At 45.9% G+C, this 18,850-nt stretch overlaps 2 protein-coding genes across 2 annotated transcripts in view; one reads left to right on the top strand and one right to left on the bottom strand.

The window, feature by feature from the left end:
* PPFIBP2 (PTPRF interacting protein, binding protein 2 (liprin beta 2)) overlaps window positions 1-10,117 on the top strand; it is a 179,234-nt gene extending 169,117 nt beyond the window's left edge. Inside the window, exons 28-30 of the mRNA XM_015411715.1 lie at window positions 3,106-3,285; window positions 7,462-7,527; window positions 8,963-10,117. Coding sequence (XP_015267201.1) covers window positions 3,106-3,285; window positions 7,462-7,527; window positions 8,963-9,034 — 318 coding nt within the window. The 3' untranslated portion in view covers window positions 9,035-10,117. The remainder of the gene's footprint in view (window positions 1-3,105; window positions 3,286-7,461; window positions 7,528-8,962) is intronic.
* A 2,335-nt stretch (window positions 10,118-12,452) lies between these two features.
* Window positions 12,453-18,850, bottom strand: part of LOC107110874 (NADH-cytochrome b5 reductase 2) — a 32,960-nt gene continuing 26,562 nt past the window's right edge. The window contains exons 8-9 of the mRNA XM_015411713.1: window positions 15,842-15,941; window positions 12,453-12,725 (exon numbers count right to left, since the gene is read on the bottom strand). Of these exons, the coding sequence (XP_015267199.1) occupies window positions 12,553-12,725; window positions 15,842-15,941 (273 nt within the window). The 3' untranslated portion in view covers window positions 12,453-12,552. The remainder of the gene's footprint in view (window positions 12,726-15,841; window positions 15,942-18,850) is intronic.

The raw sequence follows: 18,850 nt of genomic DNA, 5'->3' as shown, positions 1-18,850 counted from the left end.
GTTGCCAAGTGCAATTTGATCTGAAGTGGGGGACTCCCGTCCCGTGGCTGGAGAGCGCGTGCGCCGCATGCACGTCACCCAGAGGTAACGTGACCACGCCGGGCATGCTGAGGGCAGGGCCACGACCATCCGAGGGAAAACCATAGAGTTTTCCCTCAGATGACCATGGCCCCGCCCCCAGCGTCACCTCCGGGTGACGTGCACGTCGGGGTGGGGTTCCCCCCGGGGCCTGATCCGCCGGTGGCAGGGAATGGGCCTCTGGGGCGGGGGTTTCCCCACCCCCTGGGGGGACTTGGGAAGCCTAGTCCTCTGGGTCCCCCGTTCCCCGGAAGCATCACTTTTGAGAGGCCTATGGGTAAAGCAGGCGGTGTGAGGCAGGAATGTTCTGTTCTGCTGATGGAAGTGGCTTCTTGTTAGCAGAAAACTTAGTCTGGATTCAACCCTAAATCTGTTTTATCAGTTTAGCTGTCATGACCCCCCCCAAAAAAAAAAAAGTTGTGGGAATTGTGGTTTGGTGAGCGCTATAAGAATTCTTCACATGTCCAGGGAAAAGGGAATGGCTCTTACATCAGTGTAAGGCTATAATGTAGACAAGTGCCTTGGAGGATAGAATTGCGTGTCTGCGAGTCTGACTCCTGTGATGAAATTCCTACCAAGTTTTGGTGCTAGATCACTGACGGTATATGCTGGCTTGTGTGCAGACTTCATATCGCAAAGTTAAAATATTGTTCAAAGTATGTGTTACAGGCTTGCTGGGGTTTATGCACATACACTGAAGCCTCTTTCTGAAAAACAGTGTTCTACTTACACGGGATTTCAACTTTTAATTATTATTTTTTGGGGGGGGGGGAGAAATTTTGAACACAGCAGTAGGGGGAGCAGCTGCCCAAGAAACTGCAATAACTATGAACCAGCAAGCCTACTGGCTGAAAATCTTTTAACAGTTATCCACTAAGCTGCATTAGGAACTGCTACAAAAGGCATCCCTTAATTGTAAATAACTGATTAGTAGCTATAATGTTTAGACGTTCATTCCCTCCTACCTTTTTTAAACATGTAAAGGAGCAAGATGCCTGAAACGTCATTGCAACAAAACTTTTGTGCAGTCTGTCTCAAGTTGATTCAGCCGCCCTGTTTTCAAACAATTTAACTATTATTTAAGTTGAAGACTGGTGGGTTTCTCTGCCTACAAGCCTCTGATATTTGTAACAGTTGGCTAAAAGTCTGGTCAATAGAGCAAATAATAGAGCCTTTGTAGAAAAGGAGTCTTTTTTTTTAAGTGTGTTGCTGACTGCTAGTATCTTTGTAAGTTCTGCAGCTGAAGAAGGAAAAGGTCTCGAACTGTCCAATTCCCTTCTTGCTTCTGACCAGAAAACAATGGAACATGTCTGTTGAACATTATATACTTTATTTTGGGTGCTGTGATCAGTAGACAAAATCCATGGAGGTAAATCCATGAATGGAAAATCACAGAAATGATCTCCCTTGTTTTTCCCCACAGCCCCCAAAAAGCCGTTCTTGAAGGTCAGGGAATAGAGTGGGATTTTGTTTGCTTACATGTTTTAGCCCATCCTTCCCCTTTAAAAACGAAGGTCTGGTAGACGGGGCTGCAGCTGGAGAGAGTAATCAGCAGGAAGCTGCTCACACACCTCTCACATGAGCAGGGGTCATTTCGTAGAAAAAGACGTGCAGGAGCTTATTAGCATAACTTATCTGCATATGCCACGCCCCCTGACATCACCGGAAGTGTGCCAGAAGGCAACAACCACCGCTCAGGTGCCACTGGACTCTTTTGAATTAGCTATCGGGGGGGCTAGCTATCGGGGGGGGGACGCGCAGATCTGCCCTCACAGAGGAGGGAGAGCTTGTACCTGAATAAACCTTGGCCTTAAAGGTGCCACTGGACTGTTTTGAATTTCTATCTGGGGTGGAGGGGGGGGCTCTGCAACTTACCTGGCTGCTTCTTGCTCCTTGTGGCCCGGGGCTGCTGGGACTTGGGAGCAGGGGGCGGAGCTTGTTGCATGTGCCCACCCCCTGGGCTCTTTACTGCCGGAGCTCCGCTCCTGTGCGCTCCTGCAGGAAATGACCCCTGCACATGAGGAATTGCTCTGTTTGCAGAAGAGTTATTTCAAGAGGGGAGGAGATGATTTCTAGGGATCCCCTCCTACTTTTGGGATCCCCCTCCTACTCCTGCACTCGTCTGCAGAGAGAAGAAATCTGTTCAGTGAACTCCCTTCTGTTCAGATTGTGGGATACAGCCCATTGTTACTCTGGTCAGGACAGTATTCAGTCAGCTGGACCTCCTGCCTAGTTACCTTAAAAGGCCGAGCGACATCCCTCTTTTGCAGTTCTGGGCCTGGGACAATCCAACCCAGGTTTAGTGAATTGCGCTAATGCTCTGACAGTGCAATTCTATACAGAGTTACGCCAGTCTAAATCCAATGCCCTGTTATCTGACCACTCCAGTAAGCAATGTTCAGACTCTTCCTCCAAGTTAAGTGGATCTGCCTTCAACAGAAGCTGGAGAAAAATCCCTTAGGCTGGGAGGGACTTTTGAGTAGGTTACAACCCATTGATTTCAGTGCATTTTGCCTGGGGTCACTTTGTGTAGGATTGCACTGTAAACTGCTCTTGTCCCAGTATCTGTTTGTCTTACTCTTTTCTAAGGTGCTCTCCTAAAACTATTTGACAAGCAGACGACTGGTTGTACTTCTTTACTGGCTTGAGGACCTAACGAAACACGATGGCGTCCATGAGGACGCCACCACAATTTTAAAGCATAAAACGGGTGATTTAAAAGTGCCATGGGGGCCTGATCCCCTTGGTGACCCTTTTGGCATTTGAAAAGGCATGGCGGGAGGGAGAAGAACACCTCATCCCGCTGCACTTGTGGCATTTTTAAATCACCCTTTTTTTTTTTTTTGCTTTAAAATGGCTGCAGTGCCCTTGCCTAGTTTTGCCCCCAAATCACCGTATTCTACAGGACTTGGGTTAGCCTTTCTGATAATTTTTTTACTTTAGTATTTTAAAGTGTGGCCAGCTTTGTGATTTCCTGCCTACGTTACATACTTTTTTGACAAGACTTTTCTTCCTCCTCCTCCTTAGCCAAAGAAACTTGGATTTTCACATTTCGGAAACTTGAGAAAAAAGAAATTTGATGAATCTACAGATTACATTTGTCCTATGGATCCAAGTCCAAATACAACCAATGGGACTCAGAAGAGCTACGGTGCATACAAAGTACATAACGTGCTCCCTGACAAAGAATTAGATAAACTGGATCAGGTGCGCCCCTGGGATTGATGTAACTCTCCTCTCATCTTCTTCATGCATTCCCAAGCTTACCCAATAATCCTTTGTTACAGTTTAACCTAAAATGCATTAATGCATCTGCATGGATTTGATGAATGTATTGGGCTGAGGCTTGAAGGATATTAGAATGCCATCTCGAGGGTTCCCCCCCCCCCCCCCCGTTTCCAGCTATGTATCACCCTACTCATCTTCTCAAGCCCTTTTTCAGGAATACAAAAACTTTACACAAAGTTCATGACTGAAACAAAGGCAGTTGAAAGACTTGACCTAGCGTAGGTGCTCCACCTGAACTGCTGCCATAGCTGAGATTCTTTGAATCTGGACCCTTATTTTTTTAATATTCCATAGGTCCGGCCCAAAGATATTTTTAACTTTTTTATATGTAGTTTTACTGTATGGAGTTGTAAAGATGTGTCTAATATTTTATTCTGAAAACGAAACATCTGGATTGTATATTTTTTAATAAAGACATGCTATTTCAAGTGTGCAGCATCTTGCACCAAGCTGAATGTACACGACGTGTTATGAAAGGGGGCTATGTCCAACCATATAATTAAGAATGAACAAAACCAACCTTACCACTGGAACAATAAAAGTAGTTCTTGGGAAGGGAAGTCCCAAGTTCTTATAATAGTGGCTATTGTCTCTCTTTTTGTAACAGAATTATTTATACTTAAAACATTACACAGCTTTGAAGAGGTTCTGTAAAATATCTTCTGGATGATATTGCACAGAGAAACATGTGTAAAGTATTTTTTCTAAACCTGAAAAATGGAGCAGCTGGAACCGCCAGGCTTTTTGCAAGGACGGGAGTCTGAGACAACCTCTGTCGATTCTGGTTTCCAAGTCAGAAACTGGATTACAAAACTGGGGGGGGGGGGTGTTTTGAAAAGTCTAATCGTGAAAAGTGTAATTCTTTTCATATGCATGATTCCTTGCATCTAACACATTTCATTTTCCTTCATCCAAAATGCAAGTTACTGCTTATCCTGTTTTCTGGTATTAGATTGGGACCGCAATACTAGGAATCCGTAAAGTGGACAAGGGAGAAACAGGCACATCCCAAATGGTTTTAGAAAGCTTGTACTGATGATTAGCGCATTCATCCTCCTTGTCAGCAGAAACTCCTGCAACAGCTTATAATGAAATCAGAGCCCACGCTGTCTTGGCCCACCCTCGCCCATCTTTAGTCTTGATCCTGTTTTACTGCAAGGCAAGCAACGTTTCCCTTTAAAACGGGTTTGAGGACAAAGAGAGACCTCCCAGGTCCGAGCAAGAGTCTGGGTTGCTGTTGGAAACAGAATCCGGATCAGGTGTTTCAGGCCCGTAGCCAGAATTGTCTAAGTTGGGGGGCATTTAAATTTCTTAGGGGGCACAGGCTAATTGAATTGAATTACCCACACCAGCTGCTGCTTGGGGGCCCTGGGCTGGATGGGAAGTTGTGGGGCCTCGCCAATAAACCAGGGGGCCTAGCCCTGAGACACGCCCCACTGTAGCTATGGGCCTGGGGTGTTTCTAGGACTACAGATATCACTAGGCAAACAAAGAAGTGTGTTAGGAAGTTGGATGTTACTAGTATGGGCGATTTCTCACTAAAGCTGCCTCGCAGCACAGCCGCCGTTTGCCCCGACACAAACATGTCAATTTTACACCCGAAACTCTGGGGCTGCATGTTGACTTGCGGCTTCGCCCGATTTCCTCCGCAGTTTCGTGATCCTGGTTTTTGAGGATCATGAAACTGCGGAGGAAATCGGGCGAAGCCACGGGTCAAATGCAGCCCCGCAGCCTCGGGTGTGAAATTGACATGTTTGTCTTGGGGCAAACGGTGCTGCAAGGCAGCTCTAGTGAGAAATCGCCCTATGTTTCTCAGGGCACATGTAGGGTATGTGCGACACTTTGCTTGAGAATTGCCCTCCTGATGCAACTGGCCAAGGTGCTTTTATCGTTTGACAGTACCAAAGCTCAGAAGAGCTTTTACACTGGCAAGAACGAATGCCCTTCCCTTGGCGGTTTTGGAGGAGTAGGTATAATAAAGTATCATATGCTAGCGCAACATGCAGGTGCTCATATGGCAAGAGTTGAAACCACTGAACACATGATTATGGAGTGCCCTATATTTAACAAGCTGAGAGCCAATTTAATCACCCCTTTACTTAGAAATGCGGAATTGCTTAATACGAGAGCCCAGGGTGACATGGCTATTATCGGATAAAAAACCAATCTTGTCACCCTTTCAGTGGCAAAATTTATAGGTGCAATAATTAAATACCAGGGAAATAATACTAAGGAAGGTCTTTTTAATTTCTGTTCTGATTTCTGCTTAAGGCGATGGCTGTATGAGCAGTACTAGGTATTTGGGTGTTACTAGGAAGCTGACAGTCATGTTATAAACACAACAGTGGTAAGGTATCCAGTCAAGCCAGCATGTTCAGCTGGCTAAGTGGGAAACCAATGGGGGAAGGTGGTTAAAATCCAAAACAGCTCCCACCTGTCAGGAAGCACTTCTCCACCGACCATGCTGTTTCTGGCTTGGAATGTGCCCAGGGAGATCTTGGTCAATCAAACCATTGTAGTAGTAGGATACTTCAGAGGAGGAAGCCCATTTTCTTGGGGTAGGGTGGGGGTATAAATCAACTGAATCAATAAATAAAATAAACATGGGCTTGGACCAACCTTTTCTGCTGGCAGATGTGCTCTTCGGCTAGCAAGGAGGAATGGCATTTTGGGGGTGAATCTTTCCTCCTCCTGCAAAGCCCCACGCATCACCCCAGTACTGCTCCTGGAGCACTGGGGGGGGGGGGAGTGCCCCAGGCTGCAGCAGGAGTTGGCGACAGGAAAGGCCCATTTCTCTGGCTGAGCTCCATCCAAGCCGCTTTGGAATCTAGCCTTGCTTGAACTGCTGAACACCCAACTAGTATCTCATGCCGTAAGGTGAATCTGTTCCATTTAGCTTAAAGCGAGCTGACTTCTTAACTTGACTGGGCATTACTTAGCATTTGCTTGACCAAGGGTACTTGACCCTGAATAGCAGTCATGTAAAACAACCAGTCTCAGGAAAACTTCTTGGGGGGCTTTGTTGCACAAACAGGTGCCTGCAAAGGGTATTCACTGCTCCTGCTTTGCTCTTAACTTTCTCTCCTCTGAAGTAAATGAGGACCTTTGTGGCTTTGAATAAATGAAGTTGTGAATCAAGGACACAACTGTATATTGCTACTATTTTAAACTTTGGTCTGATGTATGAATTTGGTGCAGTTGAAGGAAGGGCTGACTTTGCACAACATGGCTGGGGGCTTAGGTGGCTCTTTGTTCATTTGGGTCAACTTGAATTTGCAGATGGTGGTCACCTGAACAGCCCACTGCCAGCCCCAGATGAACAGCAAGTCAATGACAGGTTGTGTAAGAAGAAGAAAATCACGGAGCCTGTCACAGACTTGCTGGTCATCTTGAGTTTCTGAAAACTGTGTTTTGCAAGAGACACGTCAGCCTGGTTTGGAAAGCAAATTGCACCCCAAAATATTTCTAAACAATCAGGTTCCAGATACGTCAGTATATTTTAGGAATTAAGGGTCTCTGCATAGTGAATACGGAAATTATTGCTGGCAACATCCCCTCAAGTTCAAAGCATGTTTAACTCTCAAGGCAGCATGCTCGATACGTGAATTTGCATGCATCCATAAATAATGCTGTTAACTGCGGGGAAATGGAGAACTGGTCTCTTTAAGAACATACAGAGTTACACATCATTTGTTCAGTGAGCAAACTGTATTGCGTAACATTTCCAATAATCAAAATAGCATTGTTTTGGATCCTAGGACCAAGCAAAACTTCACTCATTAGATGGCTCTTCTCTGCTGCCCTCTGCTTTCTGCTTGCTATATAGTCCCCCCCCCCCAATGCCTCTTTGTGCTTCAGACTGCTCCTGGCAACTGCAAGACACAATGTAAGAGGGTTGCAGTGGGACGGGGGGGGGGGTCAGCAGAAATTGCAGAAACACCCTTCTGCTTACAGACTACTACTTAGGATCCAGACCAATATAATTCAACTTCATGTTGCAGAACATACATACAATATCTCTTATACATGCATGTAGTAACTGAGTAAGATGTTGTAGCTGTCTTGATTTCATCGAGCTGCTGAATGATTTTGCAGATGGAACATTCTGAAGGGACAGTAATGCAAATAGGGGAACTTTCTCAAGGAATAAACAACCTCACGGTATGTATTGTTTCTTTAAAGCAAATCAGGCTGTATTACAAGTAATCGCAGATTATCTATATTCAAAGGAACTACTATTTGAATTTTTTCAATCAATTCCTATAGATATGTGAATAAATACAGATTTGCTTAGTGTGATGAAGTTGATCTTCATGGTCTTTTTAGTCTTGGTGGTGGTCGGAAATGCCGACAAGCTGCAGAAATCAATTCAATCTAATTTATTGCGGTAGGAGCCAGTAAAACAGTACAATTCTGATATAAAAGGGATTAGAACAGTAATAACATGGGAATAATATAAAAACATTAACAGGAAAAGAGTTAATAAAATTAGTAAAGTAAAATAAGTGTTAATAAGAGAATCATACAATTTTTTCAGCTAATATAAGTCTACGTTTCCTAATAGCTAAGCAACAAAATCTTGCCACAGCGTAAGTCACTGAGCTCTGAACGTCTTCTAAGAGGAATTTACGAAGGACTTCTGGCCTAAAGTCAAGATAAGACTGCAAAGCCAATTTATGGCCACCTGACTCTTACCCTTAAGCAAATTTTCAACCTCTCTTCACGCACATCACTAAACTTCTTAAATGCAATGTAGGGTTCCCAAGTACCTACCTACGATCTGGTGGGGGACACATGCTTCCCCGCCGGGAGATTCTTGCTTGGAACACAGGTGCTGCACTATTCTGTCGCCCAGACATGACGTAGGCATGTCGCTGGGTGACGCTCTGGTAATGGGACTGGGAACTTGATGGTACCATCGAGTTTCCAGCCCCATTGCTAGAGTGTTGCCCGGCTACGTGCCTACGTCACGTCTGGGCGACGGAATAGTGCAGCGCCTGTGTTTTCCCCGCGGGAATGGTCCCGCAAAGAACTATACATCCCCCGCCGAATTAAGGTAAGTACTTGGGAGCCCTGATGCAATGGGTTCAACTAAGGCAAGTAAATTCCCATGCATGCGGCACAGTAGGGTGTCTGGCTCCGCTGCACCATGCCTCTGACCCGAATGAACTGGCTCTCCAAGGCCACAAAGTGTTGTGCTCTCCTAGAATTGGATAAAGTGGCCTGTCTTCATGCTTTATTCAGTGCCGTTTAGATGATGACTGGTGGAAAAAGAAGTGAGGCAGGCCAGCTATACCTCCACCTTTCTGCCAGCTGTACTGCTTGTCCAGTTAAACCTAATCTCACATTTATCAAGTTTTAAAGCCAAACACTAGATGCATAAATTAACTTTTTGGAATAAACATGTTCCATCCCAAACATGTGTACAAACTGTTCATTCTGTTTCTACTTACTTTGATAAAATAGTTATATATGAAAGTGTACTTGAAATAGGCTGTTGATAATTTACGGGCCTGTACATTTTTAGTAGCAGATTTCATTGCTTGCACCACTTAGCCTAGTATAACTTAATTTTTATGTATATTTTTGCTTCCAGACTATGTTAAGCCAAGATCAGATGCTGAACGATGATAGATTTTTAACGCCAACTTTTGACGAGTGGAGATGAAGATTCCATATGACCAACGCCACTCTTAATACCTTGACTGATATTTCAAGAAATGGCTGATGCTGGCTGGGTGCTATATTTAAGATTTTGCCACTGAAACGTAAAGACTTAAATGCTTTCTCTCAAGTACCATGTAGGGATTAAAAGAAACACTCCATAGTCTGGGTACTTTTAACACCTGCTTTCAAAGAATCTATGCAACACTTCTAAAAATAGTGGGGAAATCAGGGTATGTGTGTGTGTGTGTAGATATATATATTAATCACAGTAAGCCATTTTAGTGGTCAGTGATTCATTTTCTATATTTTGTATTTCTGAAGACTTGACTACAGTACAGACTCATTAATTTTCTAAGATATAATTTCTTTATGAATGTGTGTGTCCCGTCCCCCCCCCCCCCAATATTCCAGAAGGAATAAAAGAAGCAATCTCCTTGGATTAGTTATTTACCAGTAGTGGTAAAGCTGCAATTAGTAGCCAGAAACTCCCACCAGGAGAAGTAGTAATTCCCAGCCTGCACTGTGTTAACTATCCTTGCATTTTGTTATGAGTTATGGTTCTGCTCTGCAGGGAAGAGAACCTCTGCCTATGGAAGATGGTTTGATGCAGAGGTAGTCTTGAGGAGTAGGTGAGCTACAGGAGATGCTTTTCATTAAATACTGTTAAGTGCTCCAGCCTCGTTCAGGAGAAAGGGCAACCATGAAACCATATGCCCGATGCCACCCTTTAGGATCACATTTGCAGTTCCTCTATAAGGAAGAGATAATGGGACACCCGCATCACACTCTAGTTTCATTTTACAACTCAACTCAGGTTTCCTACGGCAGAAAGATCCTACTCTAAAAGACATTCCAAAAATCCTGTTATTTCAATAAAAATGCCACTCTGGTGTTTCTTTGCTGAATTCAATTCAATCCAGCTGTGAGAACTGCGAAGTCCAGGCTGCCAACCCCTATTTCAGAAGAAATGGATCATCGAAATCCTGTACCAGAGGAACACCCTAGCGCAGTGGTGGCGAACTTATGGCACGGGTGCCAGAGGTGGCACTCAGAGCCCTCTCTGTGGGCACGTGTGCCATCGCCCCAGCCAGGCCCAGACCATCATTTAAGTGTTGAATTCTCTGCCAAATAATTTTAAGTAAATGAAAGCATTTGGGATTGCTTTCCTTACTTTGTTTGGATCATCTTAAGTTAATGTATGAGCTGTTTTTTCTAAAGTAAAACCTCAGTATTCAGGTTAAATTGCCATGTTGGCACTTTGCGATAAATAAGTGGGTTTTGGGTCGCAGTTTGGGCACTCGGTCTCTAAAGGGTTCGCCATCACTGCCCTAGCGGCTTCTAGCATATTTATACTGTAACGCTATTCAGGATCTAGCACACTGACTTTGAAAGCATGTCAAATTTTGCTATATGTCATTTTTCTGTAGAGCCACAAGCATGCATTGCAATGTCCCATCATAGATGTCCAGTGTGAAGCACAGTCGTATTATAAGAATGTTGCCATTTGGTTAGAAAGCAGGATGACTTAAAAGAGCACTTCAAGCACAACTGTCACTGGGGGCCCTCAGAGCTTCTATGAGGAACTGTGCTTTTTCTTTTGAATCTGAATAGCTTATAACAGCATGGAAAACCATGGCTCAAATACATGTATGTTTATCTCCTGACTTGTGTTCAATATTGGGTAGTCCGTTTAAGAGTGTTCCACACAAGCGTATTCAAGTTGAAAATAATATCAGTTTGTTAAATGTATGATTAGCTAATAGTCACTGATCTCAGTAACCTTGTTATGGGCAAAGGGTGAAGGGCTGGACGATGCAGGTCTCTTGCACGAGCTTCATGCGGAGTCACTGGGGGAAAGTGCGACGTTTGTATTTTTATGCTAAGCTTGCAGTAGAAGAAGAAGAAGAAGAAGAAGAAGAGATTGGATTTATACCCCGCCCTTCACTACCCGAAGGTGTCTCAGAGCGGCTGACAAACTCCTTTCCCTTCCCCTCCCCACAACAGACACCCTGTGAGGTAAAAGAAGAAGAAGAGATTGGATTTATACCCCGCCCTTCACTACCCAAAGGTGTCTCAGAGCGGCTGACAAACTCCTTTCCCTTCCCCTCCCCACAACAGACACCCTGTGAGGTAAAAGAAGAAGAAGAGGAGATTGGATTTATACCCTGCCCTTCACTACCCAAAGGTGTCTCAGAGCGGCTTACAAACTCCTTTCCCCTCCCCTCCCCACCACAGACACCCTGTGAGGTAGGTGGGGCTGAGAGAGCTCTGACAGAAACGGCTCTTTTTCAAGAACAGCTCTTATCAGAACCACGGCTTGCCCAAGGCCATCCAGCCAGGTGCAAGTGGAGGAGTGGGGAATCAAACCCGGTTCTCCCAGATTAGAGTCCGCGCACTTAACCACAACACCAAACTAGCCATGATCTGGACAATCCCACCCTCCAGCCAAAGATCGCCTACTTAAATGCTCTCCCTTCCTCCTCCCATCATTCTGAAAGTATAACTTGAGCTGGGGAGAAGCCTACCTCCCCCCCACACACACCCCGCCCGTGCTGCCCTGCAACCAACCAGACAGGGTCAGAAGAGAGGGGGGCACAGACCAGAAGCCTCCTTTGCTCCTTCCAGCCTCTCCTTACTCCGGCGACGCAAAGGCCATGCCTTTTCAGTGTCCTTACAATGTTGTTCCTAGACCTGCTTCTGTTGGACAGAAGCAGCCACCCACTGCCACAGACTTCTTTTGTGCTACTAAAGAGAGGGACCAAACGCCAGTTTGGTGTAGTGGTTGAGTGCGTGGACTCTAATCTGGGAGAACCGGGTTTGATTCCCCACTCCTCCACTTGCACCTGCTGATGTGACCTTGGGTCAGTCACAAGCTCTGGCACAGCTGTCCTTGAAAAAGAGCAGTTTCTGTCAGAGCTCTCTCAGCTCCACCTACCTCACGGGGTGTCTGTCGTGGGGAGGGGAAGGGAAAGGCGTTTGTAAGCCGCTCTGAGACACCCAGTGAAGGGCGGGGTATAAATCCAATCTCTTCTTCTTCTTCTAATGCATCCTTTGTAGGTCATCACACATCTGTCGAGAGAACGGTGTATACCAACGGGTTTGACTTTTATCACAATTAACATGTGGTGTCATACTGGCTGTGTAAGGATACTCTTGCCCCCCCCCCTTTCTAATTCCTTGGACTATTTCTGAACTGAATGAGGACGAGACACTGAATGGAACGTGCGACAGAGCCTCATTTTGAAAACCTTGATACCGAATCAGACCATCAGTCCATCTATGTTGGCATTGTCTACTCAGACTGGCAGCGGCTCTCAGGCAGAGGTCTTTTACATCACCTGCTACCTGGTCCTTTTGGCTGGAGGTGCTGGGGATTGAACCCGGGGCCTTCTGCACGCCAAGGAGATGCTCCACCACTAAGCCACAGCCCTCTCAATATGAATTTTAACCACAAAAGCTATTTACGAGTGCTCTGTGCACTTACATCATTTAATCGGAGGAATTAGTACAACCTCAGCTTCAGTAAGCAAAAGTGTTCTCTTTGGCATATCCAAGTTTTTCGAGATTAGGTTGACAAGCAAACTGAATCATAGGTGGAGGCCCACACATCAGAATCAAGGTGTCGTCGCTAGGGGCAGGGAGATGGTCCTTTATCATGTCTGTAGTGACAAAACCAGAACTGTACTTCCAGCCTGAAATAAAAACGGGGGGAGAGTCAGATCTTTGCATGCTACGACATGGGAAAGATCAGACAGGTACTATATTCCCATAGGGCTATGACCTGATCTGGACACACAACTCTAGCACCTGAAAGGGTCTCTAGTCAGTTCAGTGAAAGAGGTGCAGGCACACACGTACTCTCTCTCTCGCAGGAGCTAGCCTTGCTGCCAACCAATGCTCCCTCTAAGCTGTGGAGTCTTGTGAGCAAAAATACTACTTTCTGAGCTACTGGCATTAGAGCTGTGAGTGAGCGATTTGCCTACTGTGTAAATTAGTTTGTTCTGGAGCCCTCCTTCCTGAGCTAAGGCAAAAATGTGTGAGCCGGAGGCTAAAAAACCATGAGCCGGCTCACACTAACTCAGCTTAGAGGGAACACTGCTGCCCGCATTAGGTTAATTCCTCACACACAAGGACAGAGTTGGAATGCTGCTGAAAATCCGTTCCACAGAATCTTTAAGAAAATCATGCTCACCTAAGATGCAAGTTTTAGATTAGTAATATAGGCTCCTGCTCTAGGGTACTTCCCAGTGTGCTGCACATGGCGATTCTCTCACAAAGCAGGTGTCCCTTTCCCCATGGGCTCAGAAGACAGTGCTAAGTAACATAAGACCTGTGCCATCCATGTTGCTAAGAAAGTCCTAGCACCTGATCCTCTTACTTTACTTGCAAAACTATGGCCCCGGTCACACGGGCTGGAAAATGCGCGGGGGGGGGAGCGTGGCTGTTTGCCCCGGGGCAAACTAATGCGCGACTGCGAGATCAGACGTCCGGTTGAGGTCCCGTGGCTAGGGGGGAGGTGCCGATCACACCACAGGTAAAGAAGCGGGGCGGCGCGGCAAACGGGGTTGTTGGGGTTTTTTTACTTTTCTAAACTGAAGTGTGCGCATGCTCCGTTGGGTGCTTGTGCGCATCCGTGGAGCCTTGGGGGAACAAAATGACCTGTTTGCGAGGGGACATGGGCGGGCGCTGGATGCCACCGGAAACGCGATCAGACGCCCGCCCTTGCCCCGCGGTTTCCGGAAACTAGTACCTCTGAGGTACCATTTTTTTGCCGCGCATCTTCAGAGGGAAGCCTCGGTTGAGCCACGGGAGCTCTACGCTTCCCAGATATGGTGGTGAGATCGCGCCCGGAAAATCCGTCTATCTTCCGTCTCTCTAGCGTGGCTACTGTTCCGTGTGAGCGCAGCCCAAGTTTCCTTTGCAAGGACTCTTGGGTGCATTACTGATGACAAATACTCATGGTGAGCCTGGTTTACGTATTTTAAAGCCACAAGCTGCCTGTGGCTCTTCTGAGCACTGTTCCTTCACAGAGCGCCCACCTCATGTTTCAAGAAAGCGGGCAGGACCATTGGCCTGGTGAGGCCTGCGTTTGGCAGGTGGTTCCTGTCTTGAAACAGCTGCCACCAATGGAACTGGAGGACAGGTATGGTGCGAGCCTTCCTGGGGCTCAAGCCTTCTGCCAAGGACGGAAGTAGGGTCCATCCTCCACAACAGCCCTCCCCCCCCCCAGCCTCTGTACTCTCATCCCAGCACCCCCGGGGGGGGCACCCAGGAGAATAGCAAACCGGCAGCAGAGAGGAGAGAGTGAAACCATGACCACCGCCAGACCAGTCTCACAGGAAAAGAAGAAGCTGACCATATTTGAGTGGCTTTAGTGGGCCAGGTTGCTATCTGGGCATCTTTTTAAAAAAAAATAATTTTTATTTCAAAATATCAGCATACAATAAAATCTGTAATGCAGTTACAGCAAAAAGGTCACACATGGTTTAACCCATAACTTTCTAAACAGTGCCTTATTAACAAACTGACTTGAGTGTAATTCACAAAGCAATAACTTTATAACAATAGCAGTACTAAACTAACCGTTAACAACTAAGTTCTCAGCTTTCTTAGTACACTTATACAAATAACAACTGTGGCAGCTAGTGAAACATGTACAATGACAGGGCATTTGTCCAAGGATTACTTGGCCTGTGCATCATAAACCTGTTTTGTTTACCTAGCAAAACCTTCCACGTGTTCATCGAGCGATGAGGACTTTTTGTTAGACGACGCTGGGCTGACCACTCTGAAATTTTATCATCAAGCAGGTATTCCCATAGCTTAGTATACCATTGTAGAGGGAGCAGCCTGAGTTTCCCAGTGCTTTGCGATAACGCACTTGGCTGCGGTTAAAAGTACCGAGATCAGATCTCTTATCGACTTTCTGGGCACCTTAGAAATCTCACTCTCTTGCTTGAACTGCTGTGCCTCATGCTGGAAACCGAATAAGGGGAAGGGAAGGGCACCCCGGCTTCTTGCGAAGAGAGGCTCCACAATACGGCTGGCTGGCTGGCTGGCTGGCTGGCTGGCTGGGAGCAGGCTTCTGCAGTGGGCCGCCTTAACTTCCCTCTCTGCCTTGTCGCGGTCTCCCTGGCACGGGGCACAGAAGCCTTGACTGTCTCGCTCTTACCTGAGCTGCAAGCCTCATCCTAAGGAGAGGGCAAGACGACAGCAAGAGAAGTATGCACAGATTCAGTAGCAAAAGGGGGAGGAGACCACTCAACATGCTTAGAGGTACTCTGTTAACTATAAAGGTCATAACTGTAGTTATATCATTGATATTAATAGTGATATCTTATACTGCTGCGTATTGGATGAGGGATGGTGCCCAGGGCACACATTCGTGTGGCTTCTTTGATTGGTCGTAATTGCAAATATGGCTTTTGTGAGACACAGAGTGAGTACCACTGTTTTAAAAGCATGAAGTGCTCAAACCGCTAGGAAGATAGAGCCTATTTTAGTTCTACCCCCATCGTTCAATACAGAAGGATCCCTGAAGGGGATGACACGGGACATAGCACAGAATTTATTGGCGGATGCAGTGCCGTGGGACGGCATCCCACCTGAATCCCAGTTCAAATGGAGCCCTTCTAGTTGCCTCCCTGCCCCTTCTCTCCGGGCTCATTCCCCTAATGGCTGGCCACAGGATGGTCCGTTGGCAGGTCCATGTTATCTTCACTCCCTTCCCCCCACAGTAGGCCTAAGCATTAACGGAGCTTTGCTCACGTGATTGACAGACAGCTTCTTTTGCTTTTGAAGACCTTACCTTGAGGGGGTCTGTCCAGAGTATACCAGAATTTAAATTGGTCCGGATGATTTGCAGCTACATCTTCAAGCTCTGGTCTCAGCAATATATCTTGCTCGGTCTACCAACAGAAGACCAATTGTTAAAGACCACTAAAATCATACTATACAAGACGAGCAAAAAAACTGTGACTCAGTTCGGTGCCTTTCTCTGTCCCCAAATACACACTGGCTTTCTGGCTGCACTGGCTCCTTCCTGTCAACCTCATTTATTTATTAAAACATTTATACCCCACCTTCCCTCATTAACCTCCTGAGCTCTGTAGAGGTTAGCAGTGAGATCTTAGCCGTTTTACGGAACCGACAGATCACCACTGCAGGGCACGTCAGGTGAACGGTCTTCCCCTAATCCAAGGTCACCAATTATAACTGCAACTCAGCTTTGGCAGCAAGCAAGAATCAGCACGATAAACACGACAGTCAGAGCTCACTTCCTCCGATGAGCTAGTATGTCAGAGAACACAACAGTTACACACCCAAAAATCTAGCCTGAATTGCAGAAGCCTTTTGCATATCCAGAGGTTTCTTTTCCCTTTGCTCATATGCAGTTCTGCTGCAACACATCAAAAGCTGGGGGGGGGGGGTTCCTTTGAAACAGAATGTTTCCCTTATACCAAGAGTGCTGCTTACCCTGTAGGCAGGGCTTTTTTGTAGAAAAAGCCCAGCAGGAACTCATTAGCATAATAGGCCACACCCAACAGCAGAAACGCATTAGCATACTAAGCCACACCCCTGACAGCACAGCTCATTGTCGTATTAGGCCACACCCCCATGCCTTCCCTTGGCTTGCCTGGGCGCCCCGTGGCTGTGAGGAACCCAGGCCAGCTGGCCCTTGGACAGACACAGGGAAGGCATTTAAATGCCTCCCCGATCCTTCCAGGGGGGCCCTGGCCCCCCCGCCCCGGAGTCCCCGGGGGGGGGGTGTCGCTCTCCAGGGCCTTCCCTCTGTAGCCACACACACAGAGGTTTTGGCTGTAGTGGGCGTGGCCAACTCTGAAGCCAGCCGGAACTCCAGACATCTAGTACACATGTACTCCCTCCCTGACTATATTGCAGCTATTCTTCTTTTCTAATAAAATTATAAATCGAAATGCTCACATAAATTGCTGCTTAAAAAGGGCTGATCACCATGCAGCCTTAATGTTCCTCCTCTGTAAAACCATAACATTTATTTGGCTGCCTGCAACCAGGCCTTTGCGCACAATCTGGGTATGATGCAAAAATGTGTACTTGCATGAACAAGATACCTTACTGAACGGCTCACATGTGCAGTTGTAATTGTGACTGGCTCTGGCAGAGTCATTTCGCAACGAGCTCTTATAAATGGACCCTGGCAAACAAACAAAGTGGACCCTCCAGGCTTGAAATCTGCCTGGTTCCAATACAGAAGACAAACTTTCCCAGGTGAGAAAAGAACGACACCAGCACATCATGTGCTACTTCGCAGCAACACCAGCAGTGAACAAGGACATCTGCACCCTCCTATGGGGAGGGGCAGGGAGCTGGCCTTTCCTACTTCATTGATGCTTCTGCCATTTATTTAAGAAATAATCAAGACCAGAGAAGTCCACTTGGGACTAGAGACTCCAGCACTTACGCAAGGATCTAAGGAACTTGCGATAAATGCCTCAGCCCAGCTTAGTACATGTGGGGAAATCTTCTTCAGCATACTTCTTGCTACTTTAAAAACCACATGCATAACTAGTTATCCAGATTCTTGTTCTTCCATCCGGCACCTCTGTATCTTTAGGAGAGGGTTCATTAAGCTACATCAGACGAAGGATATACTTCTTTGCCCTTTTAACAAAATTTCCTCCACTGTCATGGAAAGCACATCCTCAAATCTCTCTTCTACAAACTTGCACAACGGAAAACATGAAATGAAGTATTTTTCTTACATGCAAACTGTTGAGTGAGAGTACAGTTTGGGATGAACAGAAGAACATGACAGCAGCCATGCTGGATCAGATCTTAGTTCAGACCATGGCCAATGAGATGCCAACAGAAGATTTCCAGGCAGAGCACAGACTGCCTCTCTGTTATCCCTTAGCAGTAGAACTGAGTAGTAGAGCAGCAGAGAATTGCCACCTCTGAACATCAAGGTTGCATTTAGTTATCGTAGAGAATACCAATGATGGGCCTATCCTCCATGAATTTGTATAATCAGCTGGTAAAGCCAAATAAACTAGTGGCTACCAGTACATCCTTAAACAATGAGTTCCACAAGTTAATTACTCATTTAGTGAAGTACTTCCCTTTGCTCTGTCCAGAGTCCACTATCGGTCAATTTCACTGAATGCCTACTAGTTCACTCTATTCGCTGTCTCCACCTCGTACACAATTTTATTAACCCCTATGATTTTCCTCTTTAGTCATATTTTCTCTACGTTAAGCAAACCCACTCCTTAAACTTTCCTCACTGGAAAAGCACTCTACCCCTTCGTCATATTGGTTATTCTTTTCTGCAGCTTTCCAGCACTATAATATCCTTTTAGAGACACAAGAAACAGAATTGTGCGCAATATTCTAAATGTAGCCACGACACAGATCCATACAAGGAAACTACAATACAAGACACTTTGTATTTGACCCTTTGCTAACAATTTGTCACATATAATTTGCTGTTCTACACTGCTCTCTCACTCTGACTTGATATTTTTATTGAACTGTCTACAACTCCATGGTTGTCCTCTTGGTAAACAATATAACTGTATATTGAAAATTATTATTTTTGCCCAAGTGCATCACTTCACACTTTTTCACACTGAACCACACTGTTTTTGCTCACCCATTCATGTTTTTGCTCACCCATACAAGGCTGGAGAAATTATTTTGGAACACTTCAACTCTCATGCGAAATAATTTGGTGTTATCTGCAAACCTGGTCAATTCACTGCCCTCCTCAATCCATATAATTTATGAACACATTAAACAGCAACATCCCAGCTTCCAAACAGGTCTCCGCAGGAAT

Source organism: Gekko japonicus, unplaced genomic scaffold, assembly GCF_001447785.1.
Source record: "Gekko japonicus isolate JY-2015 unplaced genomic scaffold, Gekko_japonicus_V1.1 scaffold156, whole genome shotgun sequence".
In the NCBI taxonomy this organism is placed as follows: Eukaryota; Metazoa; Chordata; class Lepidosauria; order Squamata; family Gekkonidae; genus Gekko; species Gekko japonicus.
This window is presented reverse-complemented; position numbering and strand designations above follow the sequence as displayed.